This window comes from Danio rerio, chromosome 3, assembly GCF_049306965.1.
Source record: "Danio rerio strain Tuebingen ecotype United States chromosome 3, GRCz12tu, whole genome shotgun sequence".
Taxonomy (NCBI): domain Eukaryota; kingdom Metazoa; phylum Chordata; class Actinopteri; order Cypriniformes; family Danionidae; genus Danio; species Danio rerio.
In genome coordinates, this window is record NC_133178.1 from 39,063,585 (window position 1) to 39,089,081 (window position 25,497).

Here is a 25,497-nt window from a genome sequence, read left to right on the forward strand (position 1 = left end):
AAAGCATTTTTTGCAGTATACTTGAAATTGATTGACAATTGCAATTAACCCTTGTTTAAAAAGAAACTGATACAAATAACTGCACAGAGACAGTAGCATAAATTTGCAAACAGTTTTTTGTTGTTGTTTCTTTAGTTGCTTTCTATAATCATATTTTGTCATATGAAAGTATTTTCATTTTTATGGTTGCTGTGTTTGAGGATCTTGGCTGTCTTTAAAGCATCGCTAGCTCAAAAAATGGTATGATTTTGAGACAGATTTGTCAGATGCAGGAGATCAAGATTTGACTGGTTTGCATGGTTTAGTTGCTTTGTTTATAGTCCGGTCGTGGTCAGGCACGAAAGTTTAATACAAGAGCGAATGATAGCATAAAGGTAAACAAAAAGAGTAGTAATAGCAACAGTCAAAATCATTTATTATGATTACATATTCTTGTATTCATTTTAATTAATATGTTTTTCGTTTTAATAAACATAGCTGTTACACTGAATTTGTTTTATAAAAGTCATTTAAAACATTAAAGTGGACCCTTTTCTTTATTTAATGTGATTTGTATATAATGCCACTTTTGAAAATTTAATCAATATAGATATTTTACCTAAACATTAGTTAACAGTCATGCCAAAAAATAGACCCTGTCTTATAGTGTCTATAAAGTGAAACTCTGTTACATAGTACTTTTGTTTTGATCACAGTTTTAGATTTCTGTGAGGTTGTCACTCCGGTGCAAGCTGTGCATTACATGTGTTTTAATGTGTGAGTGCTGCGACAGACCTCACGGTGGCATCCCTGCATTGGTCTGGATGGCCTCCTCCACACATTCAGCGCTGTAACACAGTCTATGATGGGAGGCTGATAAAGGCCCCCTGATGTCTGTTTCTACCCAGGGTTTTCCCTGACTGGGTTTCACTGGTTACCATAGTGAGATGGCCCGCTGCCCTGCCATAATCAACTCTCCATGTCACACTATCTGAGGGATTTGGGCTTTATACGCACCATTTGCAGCTATCTTTTAGCACCTTGAGCTCGCTGTCAAATTAAAACGTGTTAGCGTTTGGATCATGTATCTGGAGCTGTGAAATAAATGATGTAATGATGAATCCTTCAGTACTTGGCATGGGGCCTTGATCTGAGTTTTGCCTGGAGGTCATGTAAGGTCCATAGGTGAGTTACATGCTCTTCCTGTTGGTATACTTGTAGCTAGTTTAATTTAAACATCGCCAGACCATGTGATATTCACAATATACACAACATCATAAAGGTACAAGAGCTGTCACTGGGGTGGTACCTTTTCATAAGGTACACATTTGTACTTAAGGTGTATATTAGTACCTAAAAATTAAAAGAGGTACACATTTGTCATTTTTAGGTACTAGTATGTACTCTTGAGGTATTAATCCTTTATTTACAAACATGTACCTTTTGCATAGGTACCACCCCAGTGACAGCTCTCGTACCTTTCTTTTTGAGAGTGTACCATGCACAAGAAGCATTTAGACACTTTAGCCACCCTAAAAATGTTATGTTTAGAGCTAGTGTAAACTGCATAGAAAGACAGCATGTTTTTCAAATGAGAAAAAAGTTCATGCCCCTTGGACTTTGTTCAAGGTCAAGCTGAATAGATGTTAAATGCAAATTCCAAAATACAAAATGTATACTTTAGTGTTTCATAATGAAGTGATTATTGAATGTAATCATGCACAGGTATCATGGCTATATGGATTATTATATAATGGAAGAAAAAATTATAAACATTGACATATACTGTGAAAAAAAAACATGCATTCTACAACAGAGTTCTGTGAACAGCCTGTCCTAAATTCACACATTCATTAAAAAAAACTCTAGTGCATTTTTTCAGTAGACACCCATGATGAATGGTTTGTGTGTGAATTTGATTAAAAAATATACTAAATGTGTCTCGTGAGAAATCAGCCTCTGATTTGTAAATGCTCTGTCATATATCCAGGCCATCCCCAACTACAATCCCAGCCGGTCCACACCCACAGCCACTGACGTCTCCTTCCTGAACGAGCTAAATGACTTTTATGCCCGCTTTGATAGAGACAATAAAGAACCCTACACCAGGATCACTTCCTCCACCGACCACTCACCTATCACACTCACCTCCTCAGAAGTACACACGGCACTGAGTCGTATCAATGTGCGTAAGGCTGCTGGACCAGACGGTATTCCTGGGCGTGTCCTCAAAGCATGTGCAGAACAGCTCGCTGGGGTATTCACAGACATTTTCAACCTGTCGCTCAACCTAGCAGCTGTGCCAACATGCTTTAAAACCATCTCTATTGTGCCAATGCCCAAACACTCCAGCCCAACATGCCTGAATGACTACCGCCCTGTAGTAGCCCTGTAACACCCATCATCATGAAGGGTTTCGAGCGGTTGGTCCTGGCACATCTAAAAGACTCTCTGCCACCCACACTGGACCCACATCAGTTTGCCTACCGTAGCAACAGGAGCACAGATGATGCAGTCTCTATAGCACTGCACTCTGTACTCACACACCTGGACAATAAAAACACTTATGCACGAATGCTGTTTGTGGACTTCAGCTCAGCATTCAACACTGTCATACCCTTCAAGTTACTGATCAAACTCAGAGACCTGGATATCGACACATCACTCTGCAACTGGATTATGGACTTTCTGACTAACAGACCTCAGAATGTTAGATCAGGCCACATCTGCTCCACCACCGTCACACTCAACACTGGTGTACCACAGGGCTGTGTGCTGAGCCCCTTCCTCTACTCCCTTTTTACTGTTGACTGTAGGCCTGTTAATAGATCTAACACCATCATCAAATTTGCAGATGAGACCACGGTGATTGGTCTAATCAGCAACAATGATGAGACGGCCTACAGGGAGGAGATACAGCATCTGGCCACTTGGTGCACCGACAATAATCTGCTCCTTAACACCAACAAGACCAAGGAGCTCATTGTGGACTTCAGAAAGGGACGAACAGGCTCACATGATCCCATCCACATCAATGGGATGGCCGTTGAGCCTGTCTCATCCTTTAAGTTCCTGGGGACCCACATCTCAAAGGACCTTTCCTGGACCACCAACACCTCCAGCCTGATCAAGAAGGCTCACCAGCGCCTTTTCTTCTTAAGGCAACTGAAGAAGAGCCAGCTTTCATCAGCCGTCTTGGTGAACTTCTACCGCTGCACAATAGAGAGCATCCTGACAAACTGTGCCACAGTCTGGTATGGAAGCTGCTCTGTTGCTGAGCGTAAGGCACTGCAGCGGGTGGTGAAAACTGCCCAACGCATCACAGGGACCACACTGCCAGCCATAGAGGACATCCAGAAGAAACACTGTTTGCGCCGAGCACGCAGTATTCTGAAGGACACCTTTCACCCCGCTCACAGACAGTTTTCTCTCCTGCCCTCCAGGAGGCGCTTCAGGCTCCCCCGGACAAAAACCAGCAGACTGAGGAACAGCTTTTTCCCCAGAGCTATCTCCCTCCTGAACTCTGCCCCCCACTGACTCTTTTGCCCCCCACTGACTCTTTTGCCCCCCCATAACACCCCCCACTCTCCTCTAACTTAAACTCCTCGCAATCACTGCACTGTTTAACATTTGCACATTTAAAAATTTGCACATTCACTGCACCACATTGAACTGTTTACTTGTTGAACTGTACATACCCACTGCATATGGACATTTGTAATTATGTACACACCCACTATAAATATACACTTGTAATCATGCTTATTTATCTGCATACTACTGATTATTAATAGCAACCTGCACATATATTCATATATTGTTACATATACACTTGTAATCATGTTTATCTATCCCTGTACATATATTCATATATTGTAACATATACACTTGTTATCATGTTTATCTATCTGAACACTACTGATTATTAATAGCAACCTGCACATATATTCATATATTGTAAATCTGTTCATAGCTTATCCAACCTGTAAATAATGTTCATAGTACATCCATCTGTAAATATCACCATAGTTTTTCTATAACTGCACTTTATAACTTATTCCTGTATCCTGCACTTGCTGCTATTGCACTGCCGGTTAGACCTAAACTGCATTTCGTTGCATTGTACTTGTACATGTGTAATGACAATAAAGTTGAATCTAATCTAATCTAATATATTGATGTATGAGTCACGCAACTAACGACAGGCAGGAAAACAAGTGAGTATAAAGCAAAAGCATACCAGGATTTCAATCGTAATCGTAGTGTTTTGATACAAAGACTCAAAGTATGAATCCTTTGTTTTGCTGCACTTTTTCACAACATGTCCCATAGAAATCAGTAAAGTATAATTGAAGCTGAGAGGCATTTTTACAGTTAATCCAACTACATTTCAATCAAACCGCATTAAAAGTATTAGTAAAGTATTAGAAGACTGTTAACAAGTAGTTGCAACGTCTAAAGATGGTCATCCAAATAAAATGTTACCTAGATAAGAAAAGATAAGTAATTATAAGTTATTTAGAAGAGAGTTTAGGAACACTTTAGTGTATGTCACTTCATGCTATTACCTGCTTATAAACTGACTATTATTAATATATTACTTGTTTATTAGCACTTAAAAAGTATGATCTTATTCTGTATCACTAATCCTACCCAAAACCTGAACCTAACTACTAGTAAACAGCTGATTAGTAGTTTATTAAGCTAGTTGTGTGAATTAATGGATTGTTAAAACCGTGAATTGTAACCTAAAATGTTACATATAGAAAAGAGGTTTTATTATCTAATGCAATCGCATTTAAATTGTTTCAAAATTTGCCAACATTTTCATTTGAGTTAAGTGTCTAGAAGCTTTTGCTTAATAATTAGCCTCACTTTATATATATATGTGGTGTAAGACAGGTATAACTGTAGACATTACAAAAGAGCAAGACAAAGTACACTGAAAACATAGTCCCGCGGACATTTCTGGAGACCGTGATTTATGTAGCCGGAGGTGCGTATGGCTGTATTTAATTTTTTAAGCAAACACAACAGGGTGATGTGACGCCGTTCTTCTTCGCGCTTGCCGGCTGACCGCTTACCTCCGCGTGGAGGCCTTTTCCACCGCAACCAGTTTGTCCGGTTAGCTCGTCGTGTACGGCGGCGAAGAGGAAAGGCGAAGAGTAGCTGACAGCGAAGACTGGGTTCGTGTCCGCGGAAGAGCGGTTTCAGAAATCAGGTAAGACAAAAACAGAATCCAAAAAATTTTATAGGGTGAAAATGTGATCGGAAAGTCTGAAAACGTGGTCAAAATCAGGCGAAGGCTTTGATTTTTATGGACAGCTTTTGTAAATCGTTGCCTGGGTTTAATCATTCAGTCAGTCAGTAAGATAGATGGTCGCTCGACAGCAGCCTCTGTTGGCTTTACGCGAAAACAGCGTCGATCCCAGGACGTATTTTGCGGTCTCCAGAAACGTCCATGGGACTACGTTTTCAGAATGAGCCTGTGTTGTAAAATGTATATGAGCTGAATTTAAACAAATTAAATTTAGTAATGTTCAATTTAATTTGGTTGTTTAAATTCAGCACAAATAAATTACTTACAACCACTTGAATACTTAAAAACAACTGTAAATCCAATGAATCAGTGATTAGAGATATTGTTTTAATTTTCTGCGCTGACAGGTGATATGACATTTACCCTGTTAATAAATGCTTGCTAAAATACAGGCAAATCTAAATGGGTGACTCAGAGTCATTACCAAGCAGGCTTGTCTTACCGTGACTTTGAAAGTTATGGACTTCTGTAGACCCTCAGGAGAAATCTGTAAAAGTTCAGCAACCACCCGGATCTCCTGAGCACTCACAACAGATGCCACTTCCTGAGATTCAGTCTGACAAGTTAAAAAATATTTAACATTTAAAAAACCTAATTAATGGCTCTTTTGAAAAATAGGATTATGGCACAGCAAAAATAAGGAGAAGCCAAGTCCATTTGATGGATACCTCATATCTCTCGAAGAAGACATTTCCTAAGTGGAGGATGGAAGACAGGACCCTGAAGATACCGCTCTGGTCTTCGGCACTGAAGTGAAGTATTTCCATGGCGCTGAGGAGCCTGCGGAAGTCCTCGCCATCACTCTTGCCAACAATCACACAGTCTCCACCCTTAAGGCCCAAAAAAGATCATCCATTAAAGTTTGCAGTATTGAGGAGAGCTACAGTGGGGGAAATAAGTTTTGAACACGACAGTTTTTTTCCTGGGAATAACATTTGACATTTGACAGCTGCTGACATGAAATTGAACCAGATTTTGGTAAAAACCCAAACAGTACAAACATTTAAAAAAAAATCTGAAAAATAGTTATGTGTAATAACACTGAAATGACACAAGGATAAAGTACTGATTTACTTAAATGTTTTTAATGCTTTATATAAATGACTTTTTGGTGATGCCAGCTTCTGGGCTTTGACAGCCATTTTCCACCTGCTTTTCTTCACTTTTACTTTCACTTTTTCCCTGTGTCATTTCATTTTATTACACATAACTTCATTTGTAAATGAATTAGTTTTGTTTTCTTTGCATATATGGATGTAGTTAGTTTTTATCAACATCCTGTGGTCAACAGCACCTTTAGAAATACTTGATTTCCCCACTGTATAATTTTCTTGACAGTAGCTCAGCTATTTATGATACCATGAAGCTTTTCCAGTATAGCTAGCTGCTTTTTCCAGCAAATAATAGAGCAGCTTGACAACAGCTACATGTCATTTTGTGAACCTGCAATGGTCTGAAACAGCACAACATCACATACTGTTATTCAATAGTGTGTTACAGCCATCTATTGGCAAATCCCACATCTCATGATTTTTACATTTATTCATTTATTATTTTTATATTGTAAAAAAAACATTTCTCAAGTCACAACAGCTGAAATTCAATCCATAAATTATTTTACCATTAGTCAATTAACCCGAAGTAAGAACACAAAAATCCTTTCCAAAATGGAGTATTATGTCACTTTTGTTTTAAGAAAATGTTACCTTGTGCTTAATCAAAGTTCATTGCAAAGCTGCATTTGTTGCAGTTACTTTGTTACTTTGACTCTTGACAGAAATTTGAAAACTATGTGTAATAAAACAAGCTTTGATTTTCATAATTGTATTAAGCACCAACTGTTTTACTTCTAATTAATTTTTATTTACATTTTTGCCTTTTTGAAAAAGTAGCGCCAACGTAACTAGCTACACTGTAAAAAATCCAACTTGAAAAAAGTTGAAATTACTTGGTTTTGTTTTTGTTGGTTTGACAAAAATCTGTAAAAAGAAATGTCTGTACCACTAAATTTCACACGTTTTCTTAACCTAAATCAAAATTTTCTTTATTAAGTTAAAAAGATTATTTTTGCGAGCAAAACTTTGCAAGTTCACCCAAAACTTTCAAAGTTCATCAAACTTTCAAAACAGCTACTCAAATGATAAATCAAACAATCAAATAAGAAATCAAATGTATTTGATATATCATTTTCAAGAACAACTAAAAGTTAAATGTAAAATCCTGTAATAATTAAATAACAAATCAAATGCTCAAAGTATAATTGAAATAAAGAAACCAGTTTCTGGTTACACATCCTGATGACACACACACAGTTAGAAGCTCATGATGAGCTGATTAGTTGGACTTTAAAGACACATCACTCACACAGACTCTTTGCTGAGTCTTGTTTTTCCCTGTGAAGCATTACAGAGCATTTTACCCTGTTTGTCCTGCCATGTTTTGAGTCTTGTCTTGTTTACTCTTATTGTTGTTAACATTTGTCTCTGTTTTTCAATTGAACTATGTTTGCTTGTTCTGATAATGTATTATTTTTTAGAATCAATTTCCAAAAGAGTTTTTTGTTCACTCAACTTCAGACATTTTAGGTCAGTGCAACTGATGTTTTCAAAAGTTGAGTAAACAAGAAAAAAACGAAAGGAAATGAGGATTATGTCTTTTTTGTTCACTCAACTTCAAGCATTCCAGTTCTGCTGACAAAAAAATGTTAAGTTGGCACAACATTAAAAAAGTTTTCTTACAGAGTCATTCACCTCTCCAGAAAACTAATAATCTTATGTTAACCCAACTTAATGTTTTTGTATTACTGACAAATGATTTTAGGTCAGTGCAGCTGATGTTTTCAAAAGTTAAGTGAACAAGAAAAAGCAAAAGGAAATATATATATATATTTTTTGTACTAGCTCAATTTTTTTACAGTGTATTGACAGCAGTTTAGCTACTTTTTCTTGTAGATAATCAAGCCAAGGTTTCAGAGAAGCTTTCTTAACACTGAAAGTTTGCCAGCAGCTCATTTGAGATCGTGAGGAAGCTGATTAGACTGTGACTTTACCTGATTGAGATAATAATATGTCTCTGCATCTTGGAGGTAGAAAGACTGCTTCTGCTGGGAAGGAAGGCCTGCAAGCATCTCATAAAAAATGTGATAGTTTCTTTCATCTTTGGCCTGAGAGAGAGAAAATGAAAGCAATGGGGAGCTAAATAGCATTTCAAATGCCTAAAAAGAGTCTGTTTATTAAATGATCTTTTTATAAGCATACCTGAAACACAATCCTGGACTTTTCAAGTAGATACTGTGAGGTTATGGCACCGCTGATTACCCCTCTGTTTCAGAGAAGCATTAATTTGTAATTGGCAACTTAACCCATGTACTTGCACATACAGTAATTTTAACCAGCATCATGTTAAACCATGACCCTGTTATCCTCTTACAGTTTTAAAGAAACTGTAAATGAGTGCACAAATCAGTAGAGATTTGACTCGAAGGTGAACTTACTCTTCCATAAATATTTCCATATATTTCCCAAATCGACTGGAGTTATCATTCCGCACAGTTTTGGCATTTCCGAAAGACTCTAAAAGAGGAGTTGCTTCGAGAATCTGTAGATTGAGCCATACATAATTATGCAAGTGATATATAAATAAACTGTTCTTTTTTTCAGACACCATTTACATCTGAACGGAAGTGTATTTTGTCTTACTCATCATAGAGAAGACAAGATGCACTTAAAAAAAAATGCAACCTATGATAAATCAGATTTATGGCCAGATTTACTTACAGCTTGCTCACATATAAATGTTTACATTTTATTTTAAAATGTATTTGAACATCAGAACAAACAAATACAGTAGATAATTTCTGATGAAAAGGTGTAGACAGAACTTTTGGCTGATTAGTTTGCATATTAATTACCCTTTCAGATTAAAAAAAAATTATAATAATTGAATTGAAGAAATTTTCCATTATCTTTTTTAATATTCACCTTTTTCACAGTGAGATAACACAAGATAATAATAAAATTATATAATGCTCTAAAACAATAATACATTCCAATTTCCGTTATATCTAAGTAAGGCAAAATATTGATCTGGTCTATTGGTGTATTTTCCACATAAACAAGCATTATAAACATATACAACTATGAACATCAAATAACTACAGACTTATTGGAATAAAAATAGCAATCAGTAGCATAAGTTCAGAAGGTTTTATCACATGGCTTTGGATGAGGTTGGAGTTGATGAAGATGCCCAATAAGCATATTTCTACCAATTTTTAATGCCTCAAAAAGCATGTCTCGACCCATTTTTCCCTTGTGTGTTGTTATCACACACATCATTGACTCTATTTGATTGCAAACGAATTTGTGCTGGTTTATGTGTTGCATTAGACACGTGTTTACAAATATTTGCTGAAAGCAGATTATTTAATATATTTTTCCTTTTTTGTGCATAGCTGTACACATGGTTGTTTAAAATGTAGTTTCAGACCAGTATCAGATTTCCAGTGTGAACTGATTGTGGTCCTAAATTGACCTACATGTGCAAAAGAACAATTACACAGTGTAAACTTGGGGGTGTTTGTAGTACATGCCAGTGAAGAATGATGATGCATGTCAATTGAAAATAAAAACATTAGAATCAACATAACATTTCACACTGTGGCTCCATTGCAAAACATCTGATCTGTGTCAGATTCAATACCACTTATGAAAGTGGCAAAAAATTGGAACAAAAATATTCTATGCAGTTTGAGATATGAGTCACATGTGGGCAAAAAAATCTTATTTGGGTCACATTTGTCTGCAGTGTAAACCCAGCAGTCAAAAGACATCAACATGGCATCAGAATCATACTGTACCCCAACGTCATGGGGACATTGTATTTTGTTTGGAAATGAAAATTGGGTTGATGTCAGAACCCAACGTCAGGCCAACTTCAATATCCAACGGCCAACCTTAAATCAACCAAATATTAACGACTTATGATGTTACAGATTGACATTGTGTAGACGTTACCACTATGACATCTATCAGATATTTTGGTTGCCATACCTGATGAATAAATCCTAGTATTGGACCTAAAAATGACAATGATTAAAGATGTCGGCTCGGCATTGGATTTTGGTCAATTTCCAACCTAACCAATAATTAACCAAATATCAACGTCTAATGATGTTACAGCTTGACGTTGTGTGGACGTTACCAATCTGATGTCTGTCAGACGTCTGTTTTTGGTTGCCATACCTGACAAATAAATGTCAGTATTTGGTTTGAGATTGGTTTGACATTGGTTTAAGATGTTGGCTCGGCGTTGGATTTTGGTCAATTTCCAACACAACCTAAAATCAACTAAATATCAACGTCATTTGATGTTGTGATTGGACATCAAAATAACGTTGTCCTTAGACACTAACTAGACATAGAATTTTGGTCACCTGACATCACAACTTTAATCTAACCTAATATTAACATCTTATGACACCGTGTGACTGTGAATGTTCGTCTGTAACCTCCTGTATAAAATTAAGATGTTGTGCCGCTTCTTTGCTCTGTTTAGTAAATCTGGCACTTAATTTTTCCTCTGAAAAGTTTGAAAGTTGCATTTTTTTTATTATCGCATCAAGAATGCATACAATATGTTGTTCTTTTATCTGGATAATCTTCAGATAATTCAACACACTAAAACTTTTTGCAAATCAAACAGAAGCAACAAGCCATGCATCATACAAAAACTCAGACAAAAGCACAATACCTCAATCTGTATCATGGCATTTTAAAGTAAAACAGAAGAAAAAGATGAGTTATAACATATGCATGAGCTGAGCTGTAAGAAGTTCACAAGTTTAACTCATACCTGCTGTGTGATGTTCTGCTTGTGGTGTATTGCAGCTAAATAGCGTAGAACCAGTTTTGTGGTCTCTGTTTTACCAGAGCCACTCTCCCCACTGAAAGACAATAAGCAGACCACATAATGACCGTAACCCCCTAAATTACCAGATCAACTACTTAATTGCACTTTAAATTGGTATAGAATGCGGCTTGGCAACGGAGAAGGCGATTTCCTTGTCTTTTGCTTTGCACTTAAGTAATGAGCTAGGTGTCTGATCATCAGACAGAAGTGAAATCGAATGCTTGAGTGTGACTGTTGTGCCAGCCGCTCTGAACTGCCATGGATGCATTTCACAGAGACATGATCTGCTGGTGCAATCCTGGCCTAGACATCAGTAGTCTTTCCTTACAGGTATCTCCGTCAGAGCCTGGTTTAAAGTGTTCCAGGTGATCAGTCGTGTCAAGTAGAACTGACACTGATGAGTCCGTCAGAAAAAAAAAGACTAGCTGAGGTGACAGGACGCATATTAGTTGGAATTCTATCATAGTCTTTCATAGAGTTACGTTTGTTTAACAGTTTTCATACAGTGCTCTTCATAACTGGGTACACCCCATTTTGAAAATTTATATTTTTATCCATTTCTCAGTAAATATGGGTGATATATTTGGGTGCATTGAAGAAAAAAAACAGATTTATTAAACATATTAACATAATATTTTAGTCACAGATCATCTTTAGAAATGGAAAGAATACATTTAAATTCAAGCAAAACAAGATTTCAAGAAACATGTAAATATTTTTTGCTTCTCTTGATTTTTCCTCTTTTTTTAAATTTGTATTTAATATTTTGGTCCCACTTCATATTAAGTGGTCGTAAATAATATGTACTTACACTGACATTAATAATTTGGTACAGTGTACTTATTGAGTAAATGCATGTATTCACATTTTAATTATGCTTGATTAAATATCTGCATGTAATTACATCTGTAATTAATTTCTGTAATTACATTTATAATTACACTGTTGATCATCTCTTAAACCTTAACTCAATCTCAAACCTATACCACAATCCTATTCCTAACCCTACCCAAATCCCACCTCAATAGCATCAGAAGTGCTCATTATTAACACATTAAGCGTATTATATTTATTTATTTTTTTTAATACACAGTAGTTAAGATCACTTAATTTATAGTGGAACCAATATTTTTTTTATAACATACAAACTTGGGTGTACTAGTTTTTGGACTGTTATCATAAGTTATTTTGTTAGATAAGCTCCAGATTTGGTTTCAGTACTAATCTAATCTGTAACAGTAATCTAATCAGTAACTAATCTATTGTATATGCACAAATATAATATTGTAAAGCTTCCTATTAAAAAAATGAATTTAAATTATAGATTTATTGGGGGTGTACTTTTATATGCTGAGCACAGAATATAATTTTTTAATTGAAATTGAATTGTACTTACAGTCTGTGAGAAATTGGCCTTCATTTAATCCTACCTGATTATAATACACTGGTTTTCTTTGGCATCCATCATTTTAGTGTATGAAGCATTTGCAATAGCAAATAGATGTCTGCAGACACCATTGAGAAATACAACAAAAGAAAAAAGATATTTTTATAAGTCCCAATAAAATATTATCCATTCTTTGTAAAATGTGAAAAATATTTTTAATGAACAAACTTACGGAGGATTTTCTCCAAGCGCGTGTCCCTTGTGTTGCAGAACCATGTCTGTTCCATAGATGTTGAACATCTTGTAGGGGTTAACAGACACCAGGATACTTCCAATGTATGTCTTTGAAGAAAACAAAAAGATTTTTGTACAATCTGTTTTACAAACATTAAATGATAATTTATCATTATTAATTAATTTGACTCAAAATTACAAACCAGGATCATTCTAAAATATGAACCCCTATATACCTTTCTGGAGATCGCTGAATTCGTCCCAGGAGGTACGTATTTTTTTGCAGTTTTTGCTTTTCGTGAATCCACCAGAGGCCGCTGTATACACTTTTTGAGATCTCAAATTTCTCTCACAAGCGCCATTCCCGCCTGCTGTTCTCACGTAAATCCACCAAAGGACCGTGTCGACTGACTGATCGATCGACTGACCCACCCTCCTCTTTCCTTAAACCCAACTAATAAGGTTTTCAAAAACACTGACTGACCCACCCACCCACTTCCCTAAACCCAACCGACAATCCAGAAAAAAAAAAAGTCCTCGTCTGATTTTGAACACGTTTTCAAATTTTACCACATTCTCTCCCTGTTATTTACTTTATTTTTTGGATTCAGTTTTTGTCTTCCCCGCATTTTAGAAACGTTCCTCACAAGACTCGAATCCTGTCGTCGTGGTCAACTCCTCTCTACATCTCAAGTGCACAAACATGCATGGCAAGTTAACTGAACAAACTGGTAACACCACGAAAGCCGTCCACATGGAGGTAAGCGGTTAGCTGGTAAGCGTAAAAAGGAACAACGTCATACCGCCCCATAGCGTTCGTTTTAAAAATGAAATGCAGCCATACGTACTTCTGGCTACATAATTCACAATCTCCAGAAACAAATATAGGGCTCCATTTTCAGAAAAAGTCTGTGTTGCAAAATTATAAAATATTACAATAGAATGTATATAGAAGTGATTTCTAAAACGGTTAATATATGCTCCTCCTTTACCATTTTTACATAAAAATGTTTGTATACATGCATTTTCTGTAGTAAAGGTGCAATTAATAACTGAAATTGGAAAAATATGTTCTTTCCTTCTTGAGTCAATAGTGGGTTGACCCAAATTATTGTCAATCCATCCCTTTAAACATTTTCGAGATACAGACTTCCTAGTTCTAAAGAAATTATGAATAGTGCTATCAATGTCCTTCTGTGACTAAAAGATGTCAAAATGCAATGGCCTTTGAATTGTACTTACATAAATCAAATTGCGTTCAAACCTTTTCTTCAAATTCAGTAGCACAGCACCTTCATGCAGTTCCCTAAAAGAGTTTATTTTTATGAAAGTATTTTCTGAGCAAGTGATTGTTTGGTTTTGTTATAACATTCATAGTTCAATAAGTTCATACTCAAGCTGTGTCATGTCCTCGACCCCATCCTCCTCTGCACGTTCCCGATACAGCATTGTAGGCAGACTTCGAATTGAGTACATCTAAAAAGCATTTCAGTAAAAACATGAAAAAAATATCATGATGAAATATTATGAATAAATGGTTAAACAAATGTGACTGTAAGGGATATAGTCTTACTATTCTTACAGTCAATTGATTTGTCTACTGTAAAATTTTGGAAAGATGGTTAATCAGCAAGTGACATGTTGTTCAGCAATAGTACAATCCAATGAACACACTATACTTTCATCATTCAGTACCATTTCCATTTCTGTCAAAAATTAAACATGCTGCTTCTCTGAAGGTTAATTGTAATGATACGTGTAGCTGGCCTGGCAGGTATATATTGTACATGGTACATTTGTGCATTTGTTCTTGTTTTGAGTTTGGTAAATCGTTATATTTTACCATATTTACATTTCTGCCCAGAGAGGTCATGTTTTGATCCTCGATTGGTCTCACACAGTCAAGTGATGTGATTTCGCAAGTCAGAGTTCACCGAACTAGAACTTTCCAACACAGCAAACTGAAAAACTTGTCACACAAGCTTGCAACTCCGGTCTGACGCAAGGATGAGAAAAAACAGTCGGTACGCCCAGCGTATGGTCTCAAGGGTTGTCCTTGTTCTTCTAATGAGTTATAGGTGTGTTTTAGGTGTAACATGGCTAATAATAGTCTTCTCTTTTTAAAAGAGAGCTGTGATTTATGGTAGATTTTGTTCGCAGAAAAACTGAAAGCTTTACTAGCAAGGAAACAAATCTGCTTTTGTGTCCGGCTTTTTTTTTTTTTTTTTAGTGGCGCGGCCTATTTCAGTTACCTAAAACAGCAAGGCAGCAATGCACCTTAAAACACCTCCTTTTCAGACTAGCAAACCCATCAGTGCACACACAATTTCTTTGCTATAATAATTTGTAAATTTCTTTAATTTGTCATTTCTGTCTTCCTAATCTAGTCATTTTAATCGCAAACTTTCATCGTACAGTGGCACATGTGCTGAAGTAATATATTTTTTCTTGTCTATTTGTTTCTAGCATAGGATATTATAACAAAAGTTGTGTTACCTTGTCATACCAGTTCCCTTGAGGTTCACCTTCTCTATCTGGTAGCCAAGCAGGTTCTGCGCTATCTGTCTCTTGGCCAGGTAACACAGGGATGACAAAATTCTCCAGTTCTTCATCCCTGTACATGGACCATTTAGTGAGGTTCTGAACAGTATGATGAGGGAGGACTCTTTCTGAAGACCAGACATCATCTGGCTCATGAGGATCTATTATTTGATTTTGAGCCCAGTGTTCACCCTGAATCTGAGGAGTCACTACTGCGTACCTTGGGTCGTCTGGAGATCGTCCCAGTGTTGACGGCAACTTGTAGGAGGCTTTGCGTAAGTTAATGTTCGTCAAGGCACTTCCCAGAAAGGGTGACGAGGGAGATTCACTCTGAGCTGGCTTTCCTCTTGTCATGAACGATCCATCAGGTAATCTGTAAGATGCTTTACGAAGGTTTTGGTTCTGAAGAGCACTGGATAATGCTGAAGGTGTAGCTTGCTCTTGTTTTGGATTTCTAAACAGGCCTGAGGTATTAGGCAAGCGATAGTTGGCCTTGCCAACATTTTGTAATGCACTTGACAAATGAGATGAAACCGATGGTTCTGCTTCCTGTTCAGAGCGCTTTGTCATAAGTGTTCCATCAGGAAGTCTGTAGGAAGCCTTGCGGAGATTTGAATTCAGAAGAGCACCCGAAAGAAGTGGAGACGATGACTGTTCTGCTGGTTGATTTTGTGAAAAGAAAGAGCCATCAGGTAGTTTATAGGATGCTTTACGTAGGTTCATATTCTGTAGAGCACCTCCGAGGTATGGTGAGGAACTTGTTGTGTCTGGAGTTTGATCAGTGCTTCTGGAAACAAGTGTTCCATCAGGAAGCCTGTAAGTTGCTTTTCGAATGTTAGGATTCAAAAGAGCACTCGACAAAGGTGAAGGCGAAGGAGCTGGCTCATTTCTTGATGCTAGAGTGCCATCTGGGAGCCTGTAAGTTGCTTTACGGAGACATGGATTTTTCAGGGCATTTGACAGAACAGATGTAGTACTCTCCTCTTTTTGGCCTCCTACATTCCTTGACATTATTGAGCCATCTGGTAGTCGGAAAGAAGCACCTTGTAGACTTGGATTCTTTAATGCATTTGACAAAGGGGATGAATAGTCCTGTGCTTGCATAAAAGGGGTGGGACTCCTCTGTAAAGGAGATGTATAGGATGCATTTCTTAAGTTAGGATTCTTAAGGGCATTTGATAATGCGGATACTTGCTGTAGGGGTTGTGATGTTTCCTGAGCATATAAAGATACATTCCGCTGAAGAGGTGAGATATATGAGGCATTTCGTAAATGAGGATTTTGCAGTGCGTTAGTTAGCGCTGAAGACTGCAATATGTTTTGTGATCCCTGTTCAGCTGTGGGAGAATATGGAGATGTGCTTCTTTGGAGTGGAGAAGTGAAAGAGGCATTACGTAAGTAAGGGTTTTGCAATGCATTAGAGAGCATTGTAGGAGAACTCTGACCCATTGCCTGAATCTCTTGAGGTGCCACCATAGACTGAGGAGATACAGGCCTTTGTAATGGTGAGCGGAAAGTGGCATTACGAAGAAGTGGATTTTGCAATGCATTCGTTAAGCCAGGAGAAACACTCTGAGGAAAACTTTGGTTGATCTGCATCCCTGGAGATTTAAACCTTGGCAGAGATGAACTAAGTGAAGAAGCAGAAAAATCGGGGGTCTGTAAAGCATTTGTTAATAGAGGAGATGGACCTTGCTCAACTGTATGTGCAAATTCAGTTATTATTTGAGGCTGAGGAGTGCTACCCAATGGAAACTGTGACCTGAGGGATGCACGATTGATTAATTCATTATGCATAGCATTTCTCTGCATGGAGACTGATAGGGCTGGGGATGGAGAGCGTACTGTCATGGGTGAACCAGCTCTCACTGAAAGCTGAGGTGAAGGACATGGAGTTGGAACATGTCTTACAGAGAGTTGAGGTGAGGGCATTCCTGGATGTTTTAATGGAAGCTGTTGGGGAAAAGGTTGTTGAGGATTCATCACAAGAGGATGACTCTGGCCTATTATTGTTTGCCTAAGAGGTACAGGACTTATTGGTACTCTTACAACAGGACGCCCTCTCCCAACAGGTCTGTGAAAACCTCTCTGTTGACTGGGCGTTCCAGGAGGAAAAAATCTCTTTGAGTCCTGAAAACCTGCTGGTCTAGACCCTTGCCTTGCCAGCATGATAGGCGATGATCTAGCACTCTGATTTAAAGCTCCTGAACCCATGGGTACACTATGGATGGAAGATCTGAATGGAGCAACATTTTGCATTTGAGGAGTAGCACGACGACTTTTTCTTTGCAAAATTGGATTAACAGGAGATGGCTTAACTGTTCCCATTGGCACTTTGTTGCTACCAAATCCTCTGAATCTACGTGTGGAGGAACGAGTTGGTAGATGTTGTGGATCATGATGAATTCTGCTTGAAAACACTGATGGTGATGGGGAAAGAGGCCTCTGAGATCTAGAAGCAAAGGGGGAAATTGGTCTTGGAGACACTGGTCTTTGAATAGGAGATGTGGTTCTGTGGGGTGGATATGGAGAGCTCTCTTCGAATGGTGGTTGGCCTATTGATGGAGACAGTGGAGGGCTTCTCCTCCGTAAAGATGGTTGTGGTGAAAAAGAGCTTTTCCTCATGGATCTTGAAGAAATGAAAGACTCCTGATTGCTTCTACCAATTGGCCTGAATCGAGACTTTATTGGGGGGGCTGGACTAGCTAGGGAACTTTGTCTCAGTGTTGGTCTAGGTGAAGGTGGAGGGCTTCTTCTTCTCATTGAGCCTCGTGGAGACATTGGAGGGCTTTCTCTTCCATTAACAAGAGGGGATGGTGCTCTAGAACCAAATGGTTTTCTCTGAGGTATTGGAGATTTTCCCCTAATAGAAGGAGATAGCGATCGTCTAGATGGTTGTGGAGATAAAGGAGGGCTAAATTTTCTCCTCTGAATAGGAGAGAACTGCCTTTGTGCATTATTATTGTATGATGAGGGGCCAAACATTCTAGACTGCCTTGGTGAGAACCTGGGACCCATTTCTTCATACAAATCTGATCTGTGGCGAAGAATAGGGCTACTCTGACCAAGTGAAAAATTGCTTTGTCTTAATGAGAGCTGTGGTGAGGGGAGATGGTTCATTTGTCTCAGTGTTGTTGGTTGGATATTTTCATGTGGAAAATCAAGTCTCTGAAACATGGGATCTGGATAGACTAAATGGGGAGATACAGAATCCCCCATTATGGGATCAAATCTCCTGGCAGACAAAACAGGAGATGCTGGTGTTGAAAGTGGTATGGGTCCAACAGGTCCAAACGAATGTCTACTTGGAACAGGTGACACTGGCACTGGAGATGAAAAGGCTCTTGCTTGAAGAACGGGTGAGGATGGAATTTGGGAGGATCGGATTAAAATGGGACTACCAGGTGGTATAACAGGAACCGGTACTTGCTGGATTAGTATAGGTGTGGGAGATAATGACCTTTGTACGGCTTCTGTTTGCTGAGGAGTATATTGAGGGAAGCTCATAGGTGAAGCAAATTGCTGGTTTTCCAATTGGTCTGGAAACATCTCAAGATCATTTCTAGGCATCTGAGAGACTGGACTTGCGATTTCAATTTTTTCTTTTCCAAACAATTTTACCTGCGGTCTTGGAAATCTGAATGAATCCTCAGTCATTATACCCTCTGGTGGTATTTGTACATATTCATTACCATAGAATTCTGTGGGTTCTGCTGGTTTCATGGCATCCTCCACAGTATACACAAATGGCTGATTAACAACTATTTGAGGGTCAAGGTAAACTGCGGGTGTCTCAACATTGTAGATGTATGGATTTTGATTGTATGCAGCTGGATAACCTGGATACATCACATAGGCATCCGAAACACCATCATAGTGAGCATAATAATTTTGCTGATCACCATAATAGTCAAACTGTTCTGGGTAGTATCCATAGTCATAATATTCCACATCATTACCAAGGTAGCCAAATTCATCTTCCATAGCATAACCCATTTCATCATAGTATTCCATACCATCAATAGGATATCCAAATTCATCAACTCTCTGATGCCTGTAATCATAATCCAATCTATCATCATAATAACCATATGGTTGTCTTCCATCATACTGATACTGATCATAATAATTTTCATCAAAAAAGCCATACTCGTCCTCATACATGGGATCATAGTACTCATTCTCCTCATCATAGAAGCCATATTCATCTTCAGGATAATCATAATACTCTTGGTCATCTTCAAAGTAGTCATAGTCATGCGGTCCTCTAAAGCGTTCCTGACCATAGCTGTCATAATTTCTGCTCCTGTACCGTCCATGGGGGTTATTTCTGCTATAACTACTTTGAACATAGTCATCTTCCTCATAGCTAAACTCACCCTCATCAAATTCATAGCCTCCATTCTGATATCCATTGTATCGGTTCACACTTGACCTTCCATAACGAACAGAACGACCCAGTCTTCCAGATTTGGATGAGATAAATTTGTTAGTTAGCCAGTTCGCTGCTCCAGATATCTTCCCCAGAGCCCATCCTTTACTTTTGAACTGTGCAGCCCCTGTTTTCTTTTTACCAAAGAACCCTTTGAACTTTCCCCCCAGTCCAGATGTGGCTGCAGCATTTTTATTTGCCTTTCCACCAATGCTAAGAAGTAAGAGTGTTCTTCCACCCTCTTTTTTATCATCTGTTTTTGACTTTCCAAAACCTGAAAACAACTTTGATGTACTTTGTAAGGCTTTTGGAGTCATACCCTTTTTCTTCTTACTGCCAGACAGTCCCATGAACAGCTTAGATGTGGTTTTTAGTCCTTTTTTGGATAGTTTTGGAGCTGGCTTTGAAAAAAAAGGAGACTTTCCTGTCAGACCTGTGAGGACTTTGGAAGCACCTTTTAAATGAGCTTTTGCGTTTACATTCTGTTGACCCTGAAGAGCAAAGCCCGTCATTGCTGAAGAGGCCCCTTTTAGGTTTATGTCCTTCATTTTACCTAGCTGAAGTTGGGGCTTCTTCTCTTCTGCCTTAACATCTGCTGCTTGGCCACGTTTTGGCTTACCTACAGCCTTCACGGCCACAGCTTTTGATGCTCCCTTCAGTGCGGCTTTCCCTTTCCCCCGTTTTCCACCATCGTCCTCACTTTGCATTTCCTCTTCATCCATTGCCTCACTGTCATCAACCTCACTCTTTTCCACATCGGAGGCATCCTCGGATTCACTAGGAGCTTGTTTGCCTTTTCCTTTTCCTTTTTTGGGATCCTCTTTCCCTTTGCCTTTAGAAGGCTCTTTGCCTCCCTTCCCTCCTTTCTTGTCATCTTTTGCTGGCTTTGCATCTTCTTTTGCTTCCCCCTTTCCTTTATCACCTTTCTTAGGTGCAGCTTTGTCTGCTTTCTTTGGTGGCATTTTATCCTTCTCCAAAAGTCATGCTAATATATGTCACTGTGTCAAAAAGTGGTCATCAGTGACAGAAAACTCAAACAGCAATAACATATTCCATGTATAATACAGATTCCAGATAAGATAAATGAGCATTGCAAAGTCCTAGAAGATCTCACGCATCACAATAAAAGGTATGAACTTCATGTTTACATAAATCTGTTGAGGGTAAACCCAAGCCAAAGGAATATCCACTTCACACAAAAGTCAAAATACCGATAGCTCCTTTTGTTCAGGACTCTACCTTACAGGTGTATTCCTTACATTTCAGAAATGTCCAACAGTGTCTTGTCCTTGGCTGCAGTGCTAGTTTTGGCAAGAGATTTCCCACAAACAAAAGGATCTTTATCTCAGGCATCCATGAATGTCAGCATCTCTTTTGTCATGAGCTACAAGCCTTTCCATGCCTTTGAGAAACGTATACTCCAGTTACACGTTTTTGTCCTCTTGTCTTTTTGCAGGTAGTGTCCTTCAAAAGCTTCAGATGCATATGTCTGAAAGTATGAGAGGGCTCCCTGTGATAGTTGCGAAGGGCACCTTAAATGTATCAACTACACTGACTTAGGGTAACATTATCTGTTTGGCTCATTCCTGTATAAATAATGCACGTTGGCTGAGCTGTTACTAAACTGTGTCTGAGGACATTTCCAAATCGAAGCTAACTATGGTAATGACACTGACCGAAGAGGAATGTCTCATCCATCACATCTGAGTTGGGTTAAATGACTGATATTATTAAACTACCGAACAAATAAAATGCTTGTAATTTGATCTTGCCATGCCACATGAGTTTTATTTTATCGATTTTAGATTGAGCCATGACTTGAAGCAGTGGTATTCCTATTCAAAGCAAGCGTATTATTTATAAACCACCTAATATGATGTTTGGAGATTAAAATAATTGAAATTAATTTACATTTTTAGGTTTCCATGGTTTATTTAGCATTTTAGGTCAAATTCAATTGAAAAAGTATAAATACATTGCTTGCAAATGTCCAGGCGGACATAAAATATGTATACATCACTGGATGTGTGTTTTATTGGCAGGATGACTTCCAAAATTTTAAGTTTTCATTAGCACTTCTTCATTTTTAACTTTACTTTAAGAGCAGAAAAAAATCAAACAGGTATGTTTGAAATTACTATATACACAAGCAGTTGTGATTATCACAGAGAGAAATTACAAATATACACATTAAGCTGCTCGATTATGTGTCTGTTGACCACTTAATATTCCAAGAGTTCATGACACTGGTACAGATTAATTCTTAATGCCTAGTCTGTATTCAGTTCACTAAGAAATAATGAAATATTAATCAGAAAAGTTCTAAATATAGAGTGACCTAATTCATTGTTAACTTCAGATATTTGCCATCACATGCACATTTATGTACTATTGCATATAGGGGATCATTATAGGATTTAGTTGTCATTTTCCTTTCTAAATGAGATGGTTCTCAGTGTGTAACTTGAGTAATTTTGTCTTGCAGTGCATCAGCTATTCAACTGTTATGTTTTGAAACTAGTCCAAGAAGAGGATCACAACTGAGGATATCTGAACCCTTTCCAAAATACAACACCATTTTAACTCTCAATGCCATAATAAAAAGCAAAAATAAAGAGTCAACACAACAACTTGGTCCCTCTTGTTTCATTCCGATTAAAAGTCACTTAATGTGTTCTGGGTTGTTGATGTAAAGTTGCATTTTCACTGTTACAGTACAGACATGAATATAATTAGCTTTGACATCATTTAAAATGGAGTAAATGTCATTTACTTCCATGGAGCTCCTGTTAAAGAAACTCCTGCAACAAGTCATGGGGAAAATGTTATTCATGATTTCATGCTAAATAAATATATGTATATGAAGATAAGTGTCCAAAATTGAAGATAAATCATTCTCATGCAATTTGTATATTATTAAGTTTTTTTTAATCTTTGCTATGTCACACCATAGGGCATTTTAAATTTCAGTCAAAAGTGAAATGAAATAAAAAAACATTGAAAAAATGTATAAAGTTAGTCTCCTCTTATATTTTCTCAAACCTCAGACTTAAATAGCTTTTTATTTTAATCAGAAGCATGCATACTGGGGTTAATTAAGGGAAAGACGTAAAGTTATGCACAGACGTAATGTATACTCAAACCCTAAATGAACCTGTTTAAATCCAAACCTAGCTATTTATCTAAGCCAACCGCTGGGTAAAGTTACAATTAAGAGTCTAGGGGGAGGACTGGATTAAATGTCAGTGGTTTTAGAAATAGTTAGAAGCGAGTCGGATCTAAGTGGCTAAACCTATGTGCTGTTTCATGGTAAACGTATGAACATGGAACATCGCCTTTTTCGCAATATCAAATGGCGGAAATAATAATGTGCAGTCATACAGTGCAGATTTAAAAAATCATATACAGTATAAAAACAGCAAAGAATCATTAATCTGTATCAGTGTAAAAAATGATAATAACAAAAGGAACTGACTTGCCAAATTGTTATCTTGCCCACTAATACAATAAGGTTGCATCACACAAGAGGAGTTTTGTCACGGTCTAGCAAACAAAGTGTTTGATTAGTGTAATGAACCTCCTTATGTTTGGCAATACCAGCCATTAATGCATAAATAATGAAAGGAAATCCTTAAAAGGGCACTTGGGGTCTAAAGAATGGCGGTCAGATTTCCAGGATAAATTGGCCACATATTAAAAGAAACTATTAAAGGAATGTATAATTCTATACAGATGAAGTCAGAATTATTAGCCCTCCTGAATTATTAGTCCCCTTGTATATTTTTTTCCCCAATTTCTGTTTAACAGAAAGAACGAAAGAACCCATTTCTAAACATAATAGTTTTAATAACTCATTTCTAATGACTGATTTATTTTATCTTTGCCATGATGACAGAACATAATAATTGACTAGATGTTTTTCAAAACACTGGTATTCAGCTTAAAGTGACATTTAAAGACTTAACTAAATTAATTAGGTTAATTAGGCAAGTTAGGGTAATTAGGCAAATCATTGTATAATAATGGTTTGATCTGCAGACAATCAAAAAAAGAATACTGTTTAAGAAGTCTAATAATATTGACCTTACAATTTTTTTATTATTATTATTATTATTAAAAATTTATTTAATTCTAGTTGAAATAAAACAAATAAGACTTGCTCTAGCAGAATAAAAATTATCAGAAATATTGAGAATTTTTTCTTAATTTATTAAATATTACTTGAGAAATATTAGAAAATTATATATTAAAAAATATTTGACAAACATTACACAGTAGGGCTAATAATATCCTCAACCTTATGTATACATTTAAAGGTGCTGTTTGTAAGTTTTTGACTCGTCCAAAGCATAAACATAGCATATATGTTTGCAGATATTTAAGAAACATGCTAACATACTCATTTGTCTGAAAAACTATATAATATAATTCTAAAGTTAATTATTCTCCTTTGAAAATGTGCATTCAGTGTCAAAATGTCTTTGATTTGGTCTCTATAATCCAGCCACTACCAGTTTAGCCAGTTATTTTTTGGCCCCTTGGGTTGCCATGAAGAAAAACAGCATATTTTATTTCAGTCAAGAAGGCTGCCTCAATATATCCTTGCAATCTGATTGTCCCAATGGTATTTGTAGCTACAATATCTACACAACCTACCGCTTGGTCATTTATGATTGTTGTTTCACAACATAAAACACCAGTTCTAAAATCTATGATGTGCTTTATTTGACAATATTCAATGTATTTAAATAGTGATGGTGGTCCAGTATCAACACTATTGAATTTACACTTTATTTAAGTGATGATGGTCCAGGATCAACATTAGTGAATTTACTCTGTGTTTAAATGTTGATGATGGCCCAGGATCAATAGTAGTGGATTTGCAATATATTTAAATGATGATGGTCCAGGATCAACACTAGTTAATTTACACGTGTTTTTAATTAAAATTTTGGGAAGTTTTTACCTGTAACGTTTACACGAGTTGAGAATTTAGACAGGAGGGTGCAGAGAAGAGAGAGGGGAAGGATTAGCATAGTACTCTTTAGTGGGAATCGATTTCCGGACGTAGTGAACCCTGTGTCAACACCCTAACCACTACACTATTGACACTGGCAATATTCAATGTATTTAAATAATGATGGTGGTCCATCAACTTTAGTGAGTTTACACTGAATTTGAATGACAAGGTCCAGGATCAACACAAGTGAATTTACACTGTATATAAATGTTGATGATAGTCCAGGATCAGTTGCGAGTTTACACAGTGTTTTGTATTAAAAAAAATTTGGAGTTTTTACCTGTGTTGTTTACAAGAGTTGAGAATTTAGAGAGGAGTGTGCAGAGTAGACAGCAAGGAAGGTTTAGCATAGTTCCATGTAATGCGCATTGAACACAGATCGCAGTGAACCTTGCGTCAACACCCTAACCACTACACCACTGGCACTTCAATGTATTTAAATGATGGTGGTTGAGGACCAACTTTAGTGAATTTACACGGAAATTAAATTTTGACGATGGTCCAGGATCAACATTAGTGAATTCACACTGTATTTAAATGATGATGGTCCAGGATCAACAGTAGTACACAGTGTTTTTTATTAAAGTTTTTGCCTTGAACGTTTGCGAGAGTTGAGAACATAGACAGGAGTGTGCAGAGAAGAAAGGATGGATTAGCATGGTACCATTTAGTCG

General features: G+C 37.3%; 1 protein-coding gene across 5 annotated transcripts in view; it reads right to left on the minus strand.

Moving 5' to 3' along the window:
- Positions 1–25,497, minus strand: part of myo15aa (myosin XVAa) — a 95,538-nt gene that overhangs the window by 59,543 nt on the left and 10,498 nt on the right. For 4 of the 5 annotated variants that reach the window (XM_073944915.1, XM_073944916.1, XM_073944914.1 and 1 more), the window contains exons 2-11: positions 14,224–14,306; positions 14,073–14,136; positions 12,829–12,938; positions 12,640–12,714; positions 11,153–11,243; positions 8,793–8,896; positions 8,557–8,620; positions 8,349–8,462; positions 5,968–6,129; positions 5,742–5,855 (exon numbers count right to left, since the gene is read on the minus strand). In XM_073944915.1, coding sequence (XP_073801016.1) covers positions 5,742–5,855; positions 5,968–6,129; positions 8,349–8,462; positions 8,557–8,620; positions 8,793–8,896; positions 11,153–11,243; positions 12,640–12,714; positions 12,829–12,938; positions 14,073–14,136; positions 14,224–14,306 — 981 coding nt within the window. Of the gene's footprint in view, positions 1–5,741; positions 5,856–5,967; positions 6,130–8,348; positions 8,463–8,556; positions 8,621–8,792; positions 8,897–11,152; positions 11,244–12,639; positions 12,715–12,828; positions 12,939–14,072; positions 14,137–14,223; positions 14,307–15,326; positions 23,686–25,497 lie in introns of those variants that run through there. The other variant, XM_073944912.1, reaches the window with a different exon arrangement.